General features: G+C 39.8%; 1 protein-coding gene across 1 annotated transcript in view; it reads right to left on the minus strand.

Moving 5' to 3' along the window:
• The window catches only part of col27a1b (collagen, type XXVII, alpha 1b), a 120,767-nt gene that overhangs the window by 73,624 nt on the left and 26,308 nt on the right, over window positions 1-20,835 (minus strand). Inside the window, exon 5 of the mRNA XM_017691028.2 lies at window positions 4,869-4,922. Coding sequence (XP_017546517.1) covers window positions 4,869-4,922 — 54 coding nt within the window. The remainder of the gene's footprint in view (window positions 1-4,868; window positions 4,923-20,835) is intronic.

Below are 20,835 nucleotides of genomic sequence, written 5' to 3' on the forward strand. Positions count from 1 at the left end.
GTATGTTAATTAGCTAGAGCAGGTGTGGCAGGTGGTGGTTCAAACTACACTTGATAGGAAGGTAAATTTCCAGCATCAGGGCTGGTGACCACTGATGAACGGCTGATGTAAAAGGAACAGAATTAACTGGTTTGGGAATGTTATGTTGGAGTGTAAGAACAAAAACAAAAAAATTCTGCCACTGCCAGCAGTGATGGCAGCAAACCACCACAGTCAATGGAACATTCTGTCAAGAGGTACATTTTCCCAACTTTTGCCATTGAATGCAGCAATAGAATAAAACACTGATTTGGAAATCGATTCACGTCTTACTTAGCTTCGGCACCTTGGTCACATTATACTGAAAAAGTCATTCACTGACTTTCTTTGGTGTGAAGGTGGACACCATTTTCACATGTACAGAATGTATCAACACAATTTCTGCCAAACATGCACTCTTAAAAACGATGGTTCTTCAACGGTTCCTTAGCAGAGAAAACCATAGTTCTATATAGAACCTTGAACACTTAAAAAAACCCTTTGCATTATTAATGGGTTCTTGACATTGTGAAAAGAGTTCAACATAGCACCAAAAATGGTTCTACTAATATTGCAATATCAAGCTTGTAACAACAGCAAAACCATTTTTGGTACTGTATAAAACCCTATATAGAACTCATTCTCCATCAGTCTGAAGAATGCTTTCATAAGGTAAGGAACGTGTTAATCATGCAAGGGGATCTTTGAGTGTACGTGATTTTATACAGAACCATTTACATACACCTTAACTAAAGAACCATATTTTTAAGTGTGCATAGTGCTAAAAAGTAGTTTTGGCCACTTGTATCATTGTTTTTAGAATTATTTAATTTGTTAATGCATTGTTGAAATCATATTCAAAAGTATATAATTCTAGCTATATTATGACTTATCAATACTATGAATTATACTTTGAACTGAAAATTGAACTGAATGTAAAAACAATGTCTCTTGGTAATAAAAAGAGTCCAAAATGCTAATCTATGTAAAGGAAAGAGACATTAATGTTTGTCCTGCTAACGTTTCAGCACTTTTACTTGCTGTAGCATCAGAAGTAAACTGAAAGACATAACTGTGTTGATGTTAAATATCTAATTAATGTAGAAATACTGTGCACTTCAAGTGAATTACATGTATCCCTTTTGTCAGTGTATTCATTCCCCAGTGCATTTTTAATATATCACAGCAGTACGAACACGATACTAACATTTTGTCCATACTGTGCAGCCCTAGCCCTGAGTAAGTGCTTCTGTCTAATTTATACTCCAGTAACTTGCATTTTGAGGCTGCAGGACACAGCACAGCACCAATCTGCACTACTTTCTCCAGTTACAGAATAATGCAATGCCACTTTATTAGCATTAGCACTGAGACTTTCCAGGGCAGTTTACAGGAATGAGGCTAATAAATGCTCTTGGACCCGAGTGCAGTTATTTACACAAGAGAGTGGCCCGTGTATGCCTGCAAGAATAAGTTTACAGTAGGCCACTCCAAAGACACTGGGGATCACCAGGCACATTCTTCTGCCTTTTCAGGCAATGGGAGACAGTCCGGATTTGTGGTTGTACCTCAAAGGCTACTGCCATTCTAACTGAAAACATACCTCATTTTTAATCCAGAGATGGTGATCACTCATAGCGGTCACATTTAATTCAGTCAAACCCATCACAAAACCAGGACTCCATTGGTTTTAATTAAAGAGTCATGCTCACATGTTTGTTTTGCCAACATTAACCCTGTCCAACAGAATGTCTGGCTACTTCAGGGATTATTTCTGTTGAATGTGACAGTTCAGCAAAGTCAGCACATCACTTGCTCTTAAAACAGAGCACCTCACATGGAAAGCAAACAAAAAAAAGACAGAATAAAATTCCCCCAAGATCTTTCTGCTCTAGCTTTAACCAAAATATATATAGTGAACCTAAGCTTCAAAAAGCTTGGAAAAGATCTATGAATGGGTGATGTGGAACACTAGCCGTGCACTTCTGAACACATAATACAGTCACATGCAAAGGTCTGAATACCCCCAGCAAAATTAATGTTTTGTTTTAAATTTTAGCAAAATTTCTTTTCTCAATTTTTACTCAATTTTTAGTTTAACATGTTAAAAAAAATAGAATACGAAATGTGCCATGACTATTACATCGGACACATTTTCTTTTTTTTTATTAAGAAAATGAACAGTAATTGTCCATTAAAATGTGCAGAAGTGTGTTCTCTGTAGAGCAGTGGTCTCCAACCCTGGTCCTGGAGAGCTACCTTCCTGTAGAGTCCAACCAAAATTTGCCACGCCTCCTCCAGCTAATCACTTTTAACTTACTCTTCCCAAGTCCCTGATTGGCTGGATCAGATGTATTAAGAGTTAAATACTAACTAATACTAATTAAGAGTTAAATACTAATACTAGTTGGAACTAAACTGCAGGAAGGTAGCTCCCCAGGACCAGGGTTATCCATAAGTTATCCATCTGCACTCAGAGCATATGCATGCGACTGTATATATATCATAATATCTACTTTTATTTAGCATAAAATACACCAGCATGACGATAAGTCATTTGGGGGAGAAAGAAAATTACTGTTAAAACTAACAAGACTATTAATTAAAATAATGAAATGAAATAATATCATAATGGGTTGCCATCCATCAGCTGCATGTCACTATGCTGTAATGTAGCTACTTTACACTGGTTGTTGTTGTTTGTGGCTCTCTAACTGACCTAACTCGGTCTTAATGATAAATGAAGGTGTTCCAGAAGAGCCGATACCCATGACATACTCAGAAAAGCACACTAAGACATCACTTTTCTTCATCTTACTGTCCAACCTTACAAAACCTTCCTCCTTCTCATCACCCAACACCACCAGCCTATTGTAGCGGTATTACAGAGCGAGAGGTACTCAACTGGAACGGGAAACATTAGTGAACATAGCGATCACATTAATAAAAAGCAGAAATGAGCTAATTTCCTTTGCATCACGCCATGAATGAGGTTAGCTACAATAAGCTTGTCTATTAATGTCAAACTGTTTGGCCTTCTTTCTTTTATAAACACACAGAGCAGAAGGCTATAGCCAGTAACCTAAAAAGAAATGCTGGATTACAATGCTGGGTTAATAATGAAGGAGCCTTGGGCATTTCCTGTCTTTCTAAAACTGGCATCATTGTTTTAAGTGACACAAATGTCTAGTTAAGTAGGTGCTGCTCTCTGCATTTATTGGTTCATAATGTAGAGCTACAGAATAGATCAAAGCCCATGCACATATTTGATGATCGCTTATTAGTGTGTGATAAAAGTTATCCACAAATGAGGTCCAGATTACTACTAATGAGCTCTTAAACGATTTAAGGTTTACCTACAGTATGCTTAAAGTCATCACTGCTGTTGTTAAGCTCCATCCTCAGTAGCACACCAGTAAAATTCCTGCCTACAAAGCGGAGATGCATCCAGTGACTTGGAACCGGCCTGAACTGTGCCATTTGACATCCATGGCTGGAAATACACATGGCACAAAAGAGGCCAGTGGCAGTAAGGAGTGAGTGAGAGCTTTTGTTCTACGAGAAGTGACTCTATGACTCAGTTGGGCATCAGCAAGCCATTAAAATTCCCCTCAAAAAGTACATCGAGTTACTTTGGCTCCTAACTCAGAAAGATGCAGCTGCTGACCTTGCAAACCTCAAAAGAAGGGTAGCCTTTGCTTTCCCACACTGATTCACTGTTACGTGATACATGACTGCAAACCCAAACTGGAGATCAAAAGCGATGACACAAAAATTGTGCTTTTGTCTTATAAAGCTAAATTCAAAGAGGTACAAATTTGTAATTTCAGTGACCACCAGTGAGATTCATGATTTGACTCAGTAGGAATGTGCAAAGTCCACAAGTCAACCGTAATTCAGGAAGAAGATAATGAAGACAATAGTAGTCCTGCTCAAATCAATCTCATGATAATGTAACACAAACCTGATAACAGACACAACCATGTTATTATTGTTATTGAGTCACATGATTTTGATGTGAACATGATATATAACAATTTAATCCGGGCTGGCTGTTGCAATTACACAGACACTTTATCTCATATGAATCACACAGTCAGACCTTTTACAAATTACAATACATGACCTCTCCCGGTACAAATAACCTAGCTCAATTAAGTAGTGCTCCAGATATTACTGACAATTAATTAATGACAGTTTTTTGTAACTCATGAAAGACTTAAACACATTTGCTAAAAAAAAAAAACTTCAAGAATTGTCTTAATGTTTTCTTTACTGTACTTTTAAGAACAGTTCTAAGAACAAGTAGAATTCTCAAAAATAAAATGTTAGTAAATGTTTTCTTAACCTTCTGAGAAGCCTCCCACTTGTCTTAAGACAGTAAGAAGTGAGTGGTAAACCTCTTAAACTGTAACATCTAAAGAGAAAATTTAGATAAAACTATATTTTTTAAAGTTCATCACCCCAGTGTTATATTTTTTTCCACATCTTATATTTTCCTTCACTTCATTAGTTCTATTTTGGTAATAATTTTTTAAACAGCTCAACAGCTGTTTATGGTGATGAACTTGACATTGATACACAAGAACAAGCACAACAGTCTTTAAAAAGTTGTGAGAACCTCGTAAGTTAGGATTTTTTTTTGAGAACGGCATTTAAGAGCATTCTTATGAATTCTTATTTTAGTGTTTGTCTGAGGATCCACTGTAAGTTTCTTCTTAGGGAAACTTGGGTGAATCTTGCCTGAGGTTTAGTGGAAGTTATTAGAAGAGCTTTTTATTCATATGAGGTTAAAACAGCAATAAGCAACTGACATTTGTGTGACACTGTGGACATGCAGAAGTACAGACCTTGAGCCCGTGAGGCCCTGGACGACCGGGATTTCCATGTGGACCTGGAGGACCCTGCAACACAAGCACATGGATAGGTTTTATTTGTGTGCCGTCTTTTCCATATTTACAATGCAATCGCTACAGGGCACTTAGGCCTGGGTCGCGGGCCTTGTTTTTTCCCTTACGAAGAGCTGCAGGAGAAAAGAAAGGGGGAGAGAGGGACGTAAAAAGTGTAAACAGTCTCTGGCAGTGGTTAATGGTGGGGCAGTTTGTTTAGCTGGGACATGTCCTTAGACTGCATGAATCTGTCCAGTACTTTGCACGCTGCAGCTACAATGTGTTGATTGTAAATGCCGCTGCTTTTTGTGTCTTGTAAAGCCCTCATGATTTGAGCCTTACAAGGTGAAGGGTTAAAGATTCAGATTTATAGCTCTCTTAGAACATGATTTTATAGATTCCTCGGAACCATTCTTCATAACCAAACTCTTTGGGTTTTAAGTTAAACACTGAAGAATGGCCCATAGTGTCGGTCCTAGTGTAGTATCAAGTTGGTGATTTGCCTCATTTAAAGATGCAACAACAGAACACAATGGAAGTTCAGAAACATTAGAACCTGTATGTCGCTCACATCTGATCTGGGTTCTTTCATGCAGCTTTAATCTGCAAACTTGTGGTTAGGCTTGTGAATCATTCCACCAGTATACTACTTTCAAAGCTCAAAGCACAGCTAGCAGCTTTTTTCATATTATTGTTATCACTGCAACATTAGCACGGTTCTTCAGAATGCAAAGAACCACAAGAAAACTATCACCAGGAACAAAAAAGCTTTGATGTTTAAACGGTTCCATCCAAAATTTAAATAGCAGGAAGCTTCTTTCACGTTAAACCCTGACAGCAACTCGAAACAAAGGCTGAGCTGCACGGCAAAACACTGGTAAGCGCTTTCATGCTATATAAACTAAGGCTAAGTACCAAATATTTGAATTTTGTGAATATTCTATCAAAAATGATATTGAAAGTCCAAACATTCTATTAAAATAAGAAAAGATCATAACATATTTTACTTTACTGTTTTTAACTGAAATACTACAAAAGTAATGAAAAAAACATCCCTGCTATGTAATTACTTCATAGTAAGTTGCATTAAAGTAATAAAATACCCTGGTCAGGTTGCTGCTTCTGTTTGAACAATATTAAGTGGGACCATTTAATTTCAGACATTTTAGAAAAAAAACAATGAAAAGACCTTACAAATCTGTAAGAGTGAAATATTAATTAGATTTTATCTTAACAAATAAATTTGTTGAGCTTTCGCTAGGTACATTAGCTTAGCGACTAACAGGGTCTGGCTAAGTATTACTTAATTCTCCTTTACCAGCTACTTCAGACAGATTTTGGCACAAGCAGTGTTGTCTGATTGTAGAAACAGGCTATTTGTTTACATACTACATTAAACGAAAGAGTATGTAAACACTGTTAAAGTTTCAAAATGTGTTATTCAGTCCCACTCAAAACAATCCATATATGGAAACTAGGCCGCTCAAACAGCCGTTACTGAATTCATAGGTTTAGCCATGTCACAAAACCCAATGCCTTTACATAATCTACCTATTCAGCCTACAGGAGTTGAGCTCAACTCATTCATATTAAAGTTATAAGGAGTATAACGAGAATTGCTTTCTGAAAGAACCACAGTACGAGGCCAATCACAACAGAGACCATTTACACATGTCAGATTTAAATGGACTAACAAAAACAGCATCTAATTCTTGCAGATAAAGAGAGGGAAGAAAACTATCACATAAAAATGTCTTCATTATGATCATTTTATGGTACTTAAACAAATGTCACGATAAGAAATATGTAAGTACAAGAAAAATGTAGGATATCAGCTCTTTGATAAACACTGAGTTGAAATACAAACAACACATGATATGCTCAGAAAAGTTGATAAATGTATCATGACAACAACAGTTTGCCATCATATCAGCCACCCCACCTGAAATTTTCAGGAATTTAGCCAAAGACCTATTTTAAGACTGTACAGTTATAGCAGTCATATGCTTTATTAATTACCCTAGAATGCTCCAATAAGTGATGTCTTCCAAGAACTCACAGCTTCAGAAGTTGCAGCTATAAATAACACGCAAGAAGTTTTAAGCGCTGCTTTCAGAAATTCCCTTGTCTATCTGCATTATGTCAGAGCTCACATTGTTCTCAGCTCTAGCTTTAGAGGAGGTCAAGCTTGACCTGAGCTTAGTGCCTGTGTGTGTGCACAAAATCTTTTTTTTCTTTGGACCATATGGAAAATGACTCTCTGTTTGAGTTATGGCATATGGATGTGATTTTCTTCATCCTGTCACTTCACCCACACACACGAGGCCCGCAGGGAGGGAGGGAGGGAGGGAGGGAGGGGATAAAGAGAGACATAGAAATAGTGAGTAAGAAAAAGAGATACCAAAAAAAGTTCTCAAAGACCAGCTGAAAGTCAGCTGACCTACACACTCTGTCCAGATGTCACAGGTGAGAAATGATAATGAGAACAAATGAGTTCAGCAATAACTACCACTCACAGTTAAACTCAACAAGGCAGCTTAAAACACAGGCCAAAACACTTGAGTCCAGAATGCTATCATGCTAGCTATGTGCTAGAGGGGTTTAACAGCCAGTAGAACCCAACAGAAAGCAGAGATTAGCATCAGCGTGAGGAGACCCATAGACGAAAAACAGATTTTACAGGCTAGGCCTGACAATATGTTGTTTGTTACTCTTGATTTTCATATTGTCCTAAACAACAGGGATATCACAGAAGGCACAATATGGACAAGAGCCATTTAAAGGGGAATCCCACTGATTATTCCAAAATTCTGTAGAATTCAATATTTGCAACGTTAACATCATTTAGATGTTTCTTATATAAAATGTCACTGCGGAAAAAACAACTCAGACTTACTTACAAGCGTCACAATGTCTGCAACGCACATATTGCCATTTTATTTTATTTCAAAACTATCCCAAAACATCATGTTGATCATGGTAGAACAGTGGCAAATCTATTTTTTGCCTCGAAACACTCTCTATATATCCACCATGAAAGGATTAAAAAAATGGTTCTGGACCAAAATCTCATCTCAAAATTATAGTTAACCAACACCTGAGACATCAGGCAGTGTATTCATTCATTCATTCATTCATTCATTCATTCATTCATTCATTCATTCAACTATTTCATGTAATAACTTTCTGTGAAGTAGCTTTTAATGGAGCTATGGAACAACAGAAATTTGGGGAGAGGAACGGCCAGTCTTTTAGTTTCCCAAGCTTTCACAATTGCCACCATCACTCACCTCCTCCCTGTTCCTCAATTCTTTTTATCAGTCCTACCACCATCTAAAAGGAGGGGGGTCTGGTCTTCTTGCTCCAAGCCAGCCAGAACTCCAGACCAAGTACTCAGAGCTTTCTCCATTCTGGAGAAAGGAGGTCTTCCCTCATGCAACCACCATAAGTTGAAGGCAAGGTATAAACTTTCAAAAAACACTGATCTCTCTGGACATCTGGTTCTTATCACTACTGTGGTGAACAATTCTGACTGAGCATTTCACATCAAATCACCCTGAATGGCTTTGTTTGTATCTTAATGATTGAATTCAATTGAATGTGAATTGAAAAATAGGTAGAATTTCCTTTTAACCAGCCACAAATTTACTGCATGCTCTTTTTCACTGAGCACTAGGTACACCAATCAAGTAATTGGTGTAAATCAAGTAATTCATTTAATCCAATTACAACAGCCTATTATTCGGGTCAAAACAATGCAGGCAAATCTTTAACCATGTCATATTATTGATTCAACAAGCAACAAGCTTTCAGATTTGTTTATGTTTGTCATTAAAGTTTAACAATCTACAATATTCCAATATTCCAGATAATATTCTACATTTGAAAATGAAAATGTCTGATAGTTGCAGCCCTAACATCAAAATAAGCACAATGCTGGCACTTTGTTCATACTGTGCAGTCCTACTGCAGGCTATTACTAACCCCCTGTCATAGCTGCAGTGTGTTGTGATCTGTGCTGGACCAGCCGTGAGTGGGGCTCTTTTCCACAGATCTCCCTGCTGACTCTGCACATACTGGGCAGATGGAGACACTTACCAGAAGCTCATCTACAGATTTCCGCCTCCTTATTCAACAATTCAGTGCATTGCTCTGCATACTGCAATTTGCCTCTATGCTGCACATGTGGCAGTGGTTTAGCCACCAGACAGAGCCAGGGAGCAATATTGAGGGTAAACTTATTAAGTTACACACCATATAGAGCGTCACAGTGCTAGAGAAAACATAACGGGCAAATGAGAGGGGCTGCCTGGTAGGAGGCCCTCATCTTATGAATCACTCATGAAGTTGACGCCCATGAAGTTGGTCAATTTAAACATCAGAAAATGTGCTGTGTACAGATTAAATGTGTAGCTCATGTCTATTTTTTTTTATGTGGTCATGCTTGTAAAACACGTGCTGGAGACTTGCACACAGGGTTTGTTGTGGTTACATTAAAATGAATAAAACCAAAAAGGATAAAGCCTTTTACAACATCTAAAAGCATAATAATTAGGAATGCATCAATACGGATACTGGTGTCTCGTATCGGTTCAATACCGTGCTCATTTACTCATAAAAATGCACCTATTCCAACATCCCATGATTCTACGTGACGTAAGCCTAGTGTTCACTGCTGCGCTAATGAACAAACTACAACAAGTGGTTCTGATGCTGTAGCAGTTGGAAGCAAAGTCATAAGTCATTCTGCTTTGGCATATTTCCACCAGACACATACACTGAGTGAAAGGCTATCAGCCACCTTTTAAACACATAAAACAGAGGCAACATAGTGGACATTTCTGGAAATAAAGTCATAGAATGACTGAATAGTAATTGCAAGGTATAATCATTAATACGTTGGTGTTTTTATGATGTCTTTGTATAAAAACGGCTGTAGAGAGACCACAGCGTCCCACCTCTCTACATTACTGCCTGCGTTCAGTTTCAGTGCAGTGTCACACAGGTTAACAAAGTTGCTGTAGCTCAGTTTCTTAGTTTTTCTCCTCAGTACTTGGATGCACAGCATGTTATTTTAAATGAGCAAGGTGTGGGGTCAACATGATACTACTGGCTATCATTACTTGTGTCTGACAAAATAAAAAAAAATCTGAAAATGCTTTGAAAGCAAACAAAAGTCATTACATTTTGATGGACGATTTAGAAAACCACCAGCATTTTGACTTAAATGATACAGTGGCTTCAGTATACAGGCAAATGCTCTTTTACTGTATAGACAGTAAGAAGTACCCAGCTTAGCACAACTGTACACAGATAGCAAGTCATTTCTAGCCATACACCTTCTTTCCATGGTAGACATTAACACCATTCTAACTATCCAACAGTACAATACAATACAGCACAAATGACTAAAATATATACTCGCTCAGCACTTTATTAGGTACACCTAATAGTAGCTCCTAGTATCTAAATTTCGCAGTGGGTAAGAAAGATCTTACATACTGCTGTTTAACACAGCACAGCTGTAACAGGCTATCACTGAACGTGCTTCACAGTGTGTTATTTTAAATGAAACAGCTTTATTTAAAAATGATTCACAGACACAGCTGTTTTTAAGGCTGTCTTTTACATAGCATAAGCTAAGCTTCACTGTTGAATTACCACATAACCAGCCATGCTGAAACAGGTTACTGTTTGAAGCTGCAGAAAGGAGCATGTATTCACTCTCTCATGTATTCACAGCCCTTTTTCAGAAAACTTGCTCACACAAAATGTGAATCTCACTTGCCAGCCACACCCACGATACTATCGTTTATCAGGGATGGTTACAAGATGAGATCGGACAATTATGCAGGGTGATTCAAAAAGATTCATCCAATTTCAAAGCGCCATATTTTTACAATAGTTAGGCGCCTTGGAACCAATCACATATCAATTGAACGAGGAGGTCATAGAGTTCCTGACTGTCACTGAAAGTTGGCTCCCTTTAGTCCGAGAAGAGATGGTGAGCAGAAAGCGTTTTGCATTCTCCACTTCCATAAAAGTGAACCTGTCATAACTGTGCTAAGTGATTTTCATCAGCAGTGAACCTCCAACAGCTCAGAGCGTTCGTCTTTGGTTCCACTACACTGGATGATCTCTGAAATCACACTGAAAGTGCAGTGAGTGCAGTGACATCCGATATGCTCAACTGAGCATGGGACGGATTTGACTATTGCATTGATGTTGTCTGTACTGCTGGAGGAGGTTCATACTGAACACTTGTAAAATTACATAATAAACTACAATCTACAGGGTTGTTTTATAATGATTTACACGGTAAATAAATTACTTTGAAATCAGATGAATCCTTTTGAATTATTCTGTATATCGTACACAATCTCACAAGCCTAATGATCTGAGAAGTGAATGTATTTACTTGACTGAAATTTATACATACATTTCACAGGAATGAAGTACATCAAAAATGCCACACAAATTTGTCTTTAATGTTTTTACATTTTGGCAATATCTGTGCTGGAGTGATATACAGCGAGGCCCTGATGTACTTTTCTTACACCATTCTGCTTGCATATATGTTGAAGTATGTAAAAAAACAACAACAAGGCTGTGCACGGTACAACACACAATGCACTTCTCTTTCACATACAGTACTGTGCTAAAGTCTTAGGCACCCAAGACACATTTTATTTGTGTAGTATGTGTTTATTTGCTGAAAAGTGTTAATATTTGAATAAACAAAATTTATGGAATATTAATATATGTATATATATATATATATATATATATATATATATATATATATATATATATATATACATATATATACACACACACACATTATATACATATTTCACATACAGTACTATATATATTATGATTTTATGGATGTTTGTGTGTTTGTTTAACCATTTTCAAACCTCTCCTCGGGGAAGCCCAGTATTATATGTGGTTTAACAGCAACTCCTGGTTTGACCAATAAGTGCCTCAATAAATTGTGCTCATGATGTAACTGATGATATTAACAATTCTCTGTGGTGGCTGTGCAGATGTCAAGGAAAAATATGGACCCAAGAAATTCTTGTTACTTTTTATTGTTTTTATGTTTATTTGAATTATGAATATGACTTTATTCTAATGTATATTGGGATAAACTCACTGCTGAGGTAAATTATTTAAAAATTTGCTTAGATGCCTAAAACTTTCACACAGTACTGTACATACACATTTGAAGAAGGATTATGCAAAAAGTAGGACATGCGGCTGATTACATATTCTGCTAGACTTACTACAGTTCGAGCAACTAATGGTGGCCATTTTTGCATCGGTTTTCCTCCATTTTTTAAAATGAGGCGTGAATTCGTTGTTGAAATGTGTTGTTGTGAGACTTCCGTTAACAGTGGCAGAAGATACAGCGGCTAGACAGAGGCCCAAACCTTAGACATCCATCCATCCATCCATCCATCCATTATCTTCCGCTTGTCCGGGGTTCGGGTCGCGGGGGCAGCACCCTAAGCAATGAAGCCCAGACCTCCCTTTCCCCAGCCACTTCCACCAGCTCTCCAAGGGGGATTCCGAGGCGCTCCCAGGCCAGCTGGGCGATATAGTCGCGCCAGCGTGTCCTGGGTCTTCCCCGGGGTCTCCTCCCAGGTGGACTCGCCTGTGACACCTCCCGAGGGAGGCGTCCAGGAGGCATCCTAACCAGATGCCCGAACCACCTCAGCTGGCTCCTCTCGATGTGAAAAAGTAGCGGCTCTACTCCGAGTCCCTCCCGGATGACTGAACTTCTCACCCTATCTCTAAGGGAGAGTCCAGACACCCTGCGGAGGAAACTCATTTCGGCCGCTTGTATTCGCAATCTTATTCTTTCGGTCATTACCCAAAGCTCATGACCATAGGTGAGGGTGGGAACGTAGATCGACCGGTAAATCGAGAGCCTTGCCTTATGGCTCAGCTCTTTCTTTACCACAACAGACCTGTAAAGAGCCCGCATCACTGCTGACCCAGCACCAATCCGCCTGTCAATCTCCCGCTCTCTTGTACCATCACTCGTGAACAAGACCCCGAGATACTTGAACTCCTCCACTTGAGGCAAGAGCCTATCCCCGACCCAGAGAGGGCTCTCCACCCTTTTCCGCCTGAGAACCATGGTCTCGGATTTAGAGGTACTGATTCTCATCCCAGCCGCTTCACACTCGGCTGCAAACCGATCCAGCGAAAGCTGAAGTTCGCGGCCTGATGTCCCCAATAGGACCACATCATCTGCAAACAGCAGTGATGTGACCCTGAGGTCACCAAACCGGACACCCTCCATCCCTTGACTGCGCCTAGAAATTCTATCCATAAAAATTATGAATAGAATCGGTGACAAAGGGCAGCCCTGACGGAGTCCAACTCTCACTGGGAATGAGTCTGACTTACTGCCGGCTATGCGAACCAAACTCCAGCTTTGTTTGTACAGGGCCTGAATGGCTCGTAGCAAAGAGCCATGTACCCCGTACTCCCGAAGCACCTCCCACAGAATACCCCGGGGAACACAGTCGAATGCCTTCTCCAGATCCACAAAGCACATGTGGACTGGTTGGGCAAACTCCCATGAACCCTCCAGAATCCTGGAGAGGGTGAAGAGTTGGTCCAGTGTTCCACGACCAGGGCGGAACCCGCACTGTTCCTCCTGGATCCGAGGTTCGACTATAAGCCGGACTCTCTTCTCCAGTACCCCTGCATAGACCTTGCCAGGGAGGCTGAGGAGTGTGATTCCCCTGTAGTTGGAACACACCCTCCGGTCCCCTTTTTTAAAAAGAGGCACCACCACCCCAGTCTGCCAATCCAGTGGCACCGCCCCCGATGTCCACGCAATGTTGAAAAGGCGTGTCAGCCAAGACAGCCCCACAACATCCAGAGCCTTGAGGAACTCAGGGCGGATCTCATCCACCCCTGGAGCCTTGCCACCAAGGAGCTTCTTAACTACCTTAGTGACTTCGGCCTCAGTAATGGACAAGCCTATTCCCATGTCCCCAGACTCAGCCTCCTCACTGGAGAACGTGTGGGTGGGATTGAGAAGGTCCTCAAAGTATTCCTTCCACCGCCCAATGACGTCTTCAGTCGAAGTCAGCAGCACACCATCTCCACTATATACAGTGCTAGTGGCACACTGCTTTCCCCTTCTGAGTCGCCTGACGGTTTGCCAGAATCTTTTCGGAGCCGACTTAAATTCACTTTCCAAGGCCTCACCAAACTCCTCCCATACACGGGTTTTTGCCTTGGCAACAACTGAAGCCGCAGATCGCTTGGCCTGTCGATAGCTGCCAGCTGCCTCTGGTGTCCCACAGGCCAACCATGCCCGGTAGGACTCCTTCTTCAGCTTGACGGCATCTCTCACCTGGGGTTCCACCACCGGGTTCGAGGATTACCGCCCCGACAGGCACCAACTACCTTACGGCCACAGCTACAGTCAGCCGCTTCAGCAATGGAGGAACATGGCCCATTCTGAGTCAATGTCCCCCACCTCCCCCGATATCTGGTCAAAGTTCTGACAGAGGTGTGAGTTGAAGATCAATCTGACAGGTTCTTCTGCTAGACGTTCCCAGCAAACCCTCACTATGCGTTTGGGCTTGCCTGGTCTGACCGGCATCTTCCCCCACCACCTGATCCAACTCACCACCAGGTGGTGATCAGTTGACAGCTCAGCTCCTCTCTTTACCCGAGTGTCCAAAACACATGGCCGCAAGTCCGATGACACGACTACAAAGTCAATCATTGAACTGCGGCCTAGGGTGTCCTGGTGCCATGTGCACTTATGGACATCCTTGTGTTCAAACATGGTGTTCGTGATGGACAAACTGTGGTTTGCGCAGAAGTCCAAAAACTGAACACCACTCGGGTTCAGATCAGAGAGGCCATTCCTCCCAATCACACCCCTCCAGGTCTCACTGTCACTGACCTTAGACATGTGCTGAAAGAATGTTTACAATGAGAATAGCTGCCTTATAGTAAATGTTTAACTTTATAGTAACTTAACAGAAAAAAAGTAAAAAAAAAAAAAAAAAAAAAAAAAAAAACTTTGTTAATGTAACAAGATTTTACTACAAGTAAATCTGAACCATTTCTATTGGTCTATTTATCATAAAATTTTCATAATTTAAAGGGGAGCTGATGTTTTAACATGGTCTAAAATGTTGTTACAAAGTTTTGATATGTTATTAATTTGGAGAAGATGTACACATTTCATAGGTTTGACTTTAGGGTGATATTAACTCAGAAATCCAGCTTTGTAAATACAGCCCAGGCCTGTGTCAGTGTGGGCTGATGTCTAGGAGCACGTGGGTGGCAGGCGTCTCATTCCACCTCATATATCTCGGGCTGATTGGCGTGTGGTCAGGTTCCTTTACTTCTTTTATATGAGTGCTGAACTGCTGTCTGTAGGGAAAATCCCCTGCTGGTAGCTGCTAAAGAACCTCAGGGGGTCTGCTGGTCTGGCCTCTTTGATTTCAACATAAAAAGCAATCTTGTACTGGGACTATAACGCCAACATAGCTAAGAGGTCAAAGAAGCTTAGACCTCACCAATGAGGGCGATGCATAAATTATCATACATTTGCCTCTAACCATGCTGAGTTTAAATTTAGTCTGAAAGATACTTGCTTATGTGGTTTCTGACACTGTATGACACACTGTTATCTGTACAAATGAACAAGAGTATATCAAACAGCTAAAACCAACAGCAGTAGCCATTAGGGGTGACCGTTAAGGCAGAAAACATAATATCACAATACTTCATGCCATTATCTGAATACATGATACGCAGGTGATTTTTGTGGTTTGATAGATTAAACAATAACAAATAGTGTCATGTTCAATAAATAATATCACTATGAATATAAACTTTTATTTAATGTTTTACATACTATGCTCTACAGATGTCATGAACCACCTATGCACTTCCAACAAATCGGACACTTCAAAGCAAAATCAAAATACTTTTTGTAATATAATTGACCCCAAAACCCCAATCTACAAATGACATTGTTGAATATTTCACAAATTAGTTATATGATATTGTCAGAGTTCGTATTCAAAAAAAGAAACATGTATTGCATTTTTGTCTGTTTGAGAATGCTAATCTTCATCATGTTGCATATGAACCAATGTCATGAAGTTGAATGAACCCAAACTTGTATAATTGCTGGTAGAAGAATGCTGTGCTCCATTCATGATGGTTCACTGGTCTTGCCAAACACTATAATGGTAACTGTTAGAATGACTAGTCAATGTACTCTGACTTCAAGCTTACTGGTTTAGCACTGGAATGACTAGATGTTGTGGACTTTAATAATATAGTTTCTAATTAATGGATTGTGCTTAAATGCATTTCTGCTTTTGCTGTGTTGAACTGGTCCCAATAATCATTACATTTCTAACAACAGTTAGGTACTGTGACAGCTACTGTACTCCATCCAATTAAATAGGACTAATTATGGTCTCTTGGTAACAAAGCATACAGTGGGTCAGTGTTCTTTAAGTAATAACCATATCCAAAATATATTCAGAAATGTAGATTGTGGCTTAATTTACCACACTGATAACTATAGAAACCACATAAGCAGGCCTTTGGACACCAAACATGCCTTGATGAACTGAGTACATTTGGGAATGGGGTAAATTGTCCTTTCGTTTTGTGTGGATCTAATACCTTCACACACTTTGTGTAATGGTTAGTGGTCTATTTTTGAGAAAGTCTTCTGAAGTCCAATCAGATTTGTGGTCTTGAGCAGACTCCAGCATCACAGGAAAAAGGAGCAGAGGTCAGATTTACACTGAAGATCACTGACTTTTACAGGGCTGACGTGTGGAGCACTGTCCTTTACAAGCTACTGAGAACAGACAAACCACATGACCCAGAAACACAAACCATGACTTCAGCCACATTAGGAAACAGTTTGGTTTATAGTTTTCTTTGACTTGCATATGCTCATTCAGAACGGACGATGTATTAGGAAAAAATTCTATAAACATTAACAATGCATCTAACATATGGGGTCCTGGCAGAAAGACTCATGTAGAATGACGACGGAAGGAAACTTTTTCCACCACTGTGATTTACAGGCAATATTCTCAAGTGACCATGCCAAAATGACAAAGCACAAAGCCTTGGCCCTTCACAGTTGATGCTTGGTTATTCAAAGTGCTTGGGTTTGAGGCTGTAAGAGTGGTCAGAAAAAGACAGAGTGCCTGACCACATTCATGCAATCCCTTCGCATTTCTCTTACAACTCTGCTCTACTCATAAACAATCAGTTCAAGAGGAACAGAAAAAACAGTGAATCTGACCATAAAAGATGAAAAGTAGTAAATGGCAAATGATATGCTGACACAGCATAGGAAAATATCACCGTTCAGGGGGAAGCAGTGCCTGCCAAATTTGTGAAAAATCACAGAAACACAAGTTCTCATTTGAACTAATGCTTTTTACGAGTTAGTTGTGTTTTTAAAGACGTCTTGTGTGCACATCCACGTGACCGAAGCATGTTGGTCGGGTCCCATGAGCTGCATTGGCCTAGACTTCTGACCCTGAACTGTCCCAAAGGAAGAATTATGGAGGTCCTCGGACATACATCTCCAGAAACACAAAGACGAGGAAGTGAAACAGCCAACATTTTCCATTTTTAGTCCACACCAGGGATATTCTAAATGTTTGTAAACAACTCACTGGACCAGTCTGACTTAAGCCATAAAGTTAAGTTATAAGAGACTAAACATTTTACAAGCTGTGTTGGCAGTTACTGCAGAGGATTGCTCCCATTTGCACTGATCTAGAATTATGAGGATCCTCAAGTTAAGATTAAGATTAATTAAGATTAAGTGACCCTTATTAGTCCCACAACAGGGAAATTTCACCTCCGCATTTAACCCATCCATGAAGTGAAACACCACATACACTCTATCGAGCACACACACACTACGGGGTAAGTGAGCACACTTGCTCGGAGCGGTGGGCAGCCCACTCCGCAGCGCCCGGGGAGCAGTTGGGGGTTAGGTGTCTTGCTCAAGGACACCTCAGTCATGTGCTGTCAGCTCCTGGGATCGAACCAGCGACCTTCTGGTCACGAGGCTGGTTGGTAGCCGGTTCGATATCAAGTTAAACTGTGAGCAGAACACCAATGCTGGTCTCGGGTGCCTTCACACCTAGTTTGAACCAGAGCTCGGGTTTTGTTACATTGGTCCTTATTCTTTAAAGCTGTGTATCATCAAACCTGATCGTAAAATGGACGCACACAAATTTCCTCAAAAAAGTATCTGCATGATCAAACTCATGTCTGGAAGGAGTGTGTGTGAATTTGAGAGTAACAGTTTAACAGCCTGATTTGTGGATAACTAACAAACTATTTATCAATATCATATGCCAACAATAAGAATAAAAATAGAACATTGCACTAATTGCACTAAGACTGCTGATACACTGCAATAATAAAGCACCTAAATAGGTTAAACTGGGAGAATAATCACACTACACAATCACATCATTATAATGTGTTAAAGATACTAATACACTTGGTAAGATTACACATTTTATTCTTTCAAGCTGTCGTAATTTAAACACTACACATGTTGGTCAGTGGAGAGAGCAGTGCACTCACTGCTCAACCTCAAACTCTGCTTACGAGCACAGCCATTGGCTCACAAGCCAATAAATACTGTCCTATTATTGATACCCTACCAAAAACTACCTGTATGAGTTGCACGCATGGCCGTGTTTCATACAAATGATATGTAATTGAGGTACTGCTGGGCTGGCACTTGATTTCACGCACTGAAGCTGATTCATCATTTATGTAAAGAAAGATTCTAATTCAAATCAAGTTTCTATATCATATGAAAGTTTGATGAATCACATGCAGAGTAGTTTGTACATCATTAAAGGTGCTCAAATCTGTGCCACAACTTTTATGAATAGGGCCATTGTCTTTTTCATTTGGTTTTGTTTACTTAGCAACACTGCACACTGCACTAAATTACATATACAGTAGTTTGTGTAACTGACTGGTCACAAAATTTGCTGGAACATGAGCACAGTTACTTTTACATTAGAGCCAACATGAACATTTTCACTAGCCTATCACTGTACAAAATCTAGACCCCTCATATATATTAGCCATATAAATGTACTATCCTATACTTGCTTCATAATAAAATATGTCTAACATCTCTATCACAATTAAAGCAATAAAAATATTAAAAACACAAACCATTTTCTCTGCATCCTTGTGATCGAATGGTTTGTCAATTAAAATTTAACCAGTCATGTCGATGCGTGGCCAAAAGTATGAAGGTCAAAGGTCAATTGTCAAGACAGGCAACGAGTCCTGAGGGTACAATTTTCCTCCCACATCTGTCAAATGTGACATTAACCATACTGTGTCATTAGCAGAACACAAACACACTGGCAACTTTTCCTCCTTTCAGCATTTGTGCAATCCTTTCTTCCCCACTTTCAATGTGACACACAGATCAGCTCCAAAACAACAGCCCTACTTCATTAGTTGCTTTTATGATGAAGAGTCTACAAAAGAAAATATGTGAACTACATTCAGGAAGGCTTTCAAATTGGCTTTAACATTAGCATGAACTCTCAAAGAGAGATTGCTTCATTTAAACAAACTGTTTTTAATTAAAGCACCCGAAATCAGTCGGGTGCTGCCATGTGCGTGTGATCCACATATTGTTGTACTGAAGCTCAAAATGCACTTTAAACTCAACATACAGAGAGAACAACAGATAGTGAATTGATTCATTCTGACTCAGTGACATCATTTCTGCTGGTTCTTACTACATCATGAATTTTACCTGATAAATAAATTTGCTAGATGGCTTAATGCCGCTTATTGTTTTTCCAATACTGATACCAGAACCTTGAGTATCGGCTGATAACGATACTGATCAAATATACTGATATTCAATGCTGGGGTTAGAGCTGGGCAATATGGCCAAAAATGTTATCACAATTAAATAAGATTCATATCGTTTGATATCGATACATATTGCAATAAATGCAAAATAATTATTTCTTGACTTTTGCTCCTGGCTGGTTAATATCTGTTTTAAACTACCAATTATGGTCGGAACATAACAAATACTTGCCAAACAGTGGAACGTCTCACAAATCTGTCATGGGACATTGTACTGCCGTCACTGCTACCACATCCATGTCAGAGCATATCACAGTATTCAAACACCAGCTAGCAGACGACTGGATTTCTCTATTCTATCATAGTAGTTTAAGGTGTGAACTGCAATATATCTAACACCAGACAAACAGTGTCCTCCATGTAGGTCTGTTTAAACTCAAAGCGGTGCTTTTGTGTCTTGTTTGATCTACAGTATCATCAGTTCACCATGTTGTGCGAGTGTCTGAGCGCTGCTTCAAGTTAGCCAACTGCTAAAAACAGCTAGCCTGGAAAGATAGTGTTCTCCCGCTCTCCAATGTCTCACACCTTCCTCAGTTTACTTTTGTTTAAATCAGGGCTGTAACTCACATGAACCCACTTTTTCCTTCACCTTCGTTGCTTGGGAATGCGCTAATACTTAAATATAACAGTTTGAGCACTGTAACAGCACTTTAGTTGAGAGGATCAGACGTGATTTAATGCTGCTAAAGCTTGTTGGGATATACAGAAAGAGTTGAGTTCACTGTAGGTCAGCACAGCTATGCCACTAATCTCTTCACTCACACTTGGTCACAGGAGAACAGATCGCCGGTTGCTCCACTCAAACAGAGAATGTATAACTCCACGTTTCAGCCGTTGCTAAAAACTAAAAAAGTTTGTCTCCCTCTCTAATCATGTTGAAAACTCATAACTGTGCCCTCTCCTGGTGAGTAGTGTGACTTTCCTTGTAGTAGAAAATGCCACCTGAGCTTTCACTAGAACATGG

This window comes from Pygocentrus nattereri, chromosome 20 (assembly GCF_015220715.1).
Source record: "Pygocentrus nattereri isolate fPygNat1 chromosome 20, fPygNat1.pri, whole genome shotgun sequence".
Classification (NCBI taxonomy): Eukaryota; Metazoa; Chordata; class Actinopteri; order Characiformes; family Serrasalmidae; genus Pygocentrus; species Pygocentrus nattereri.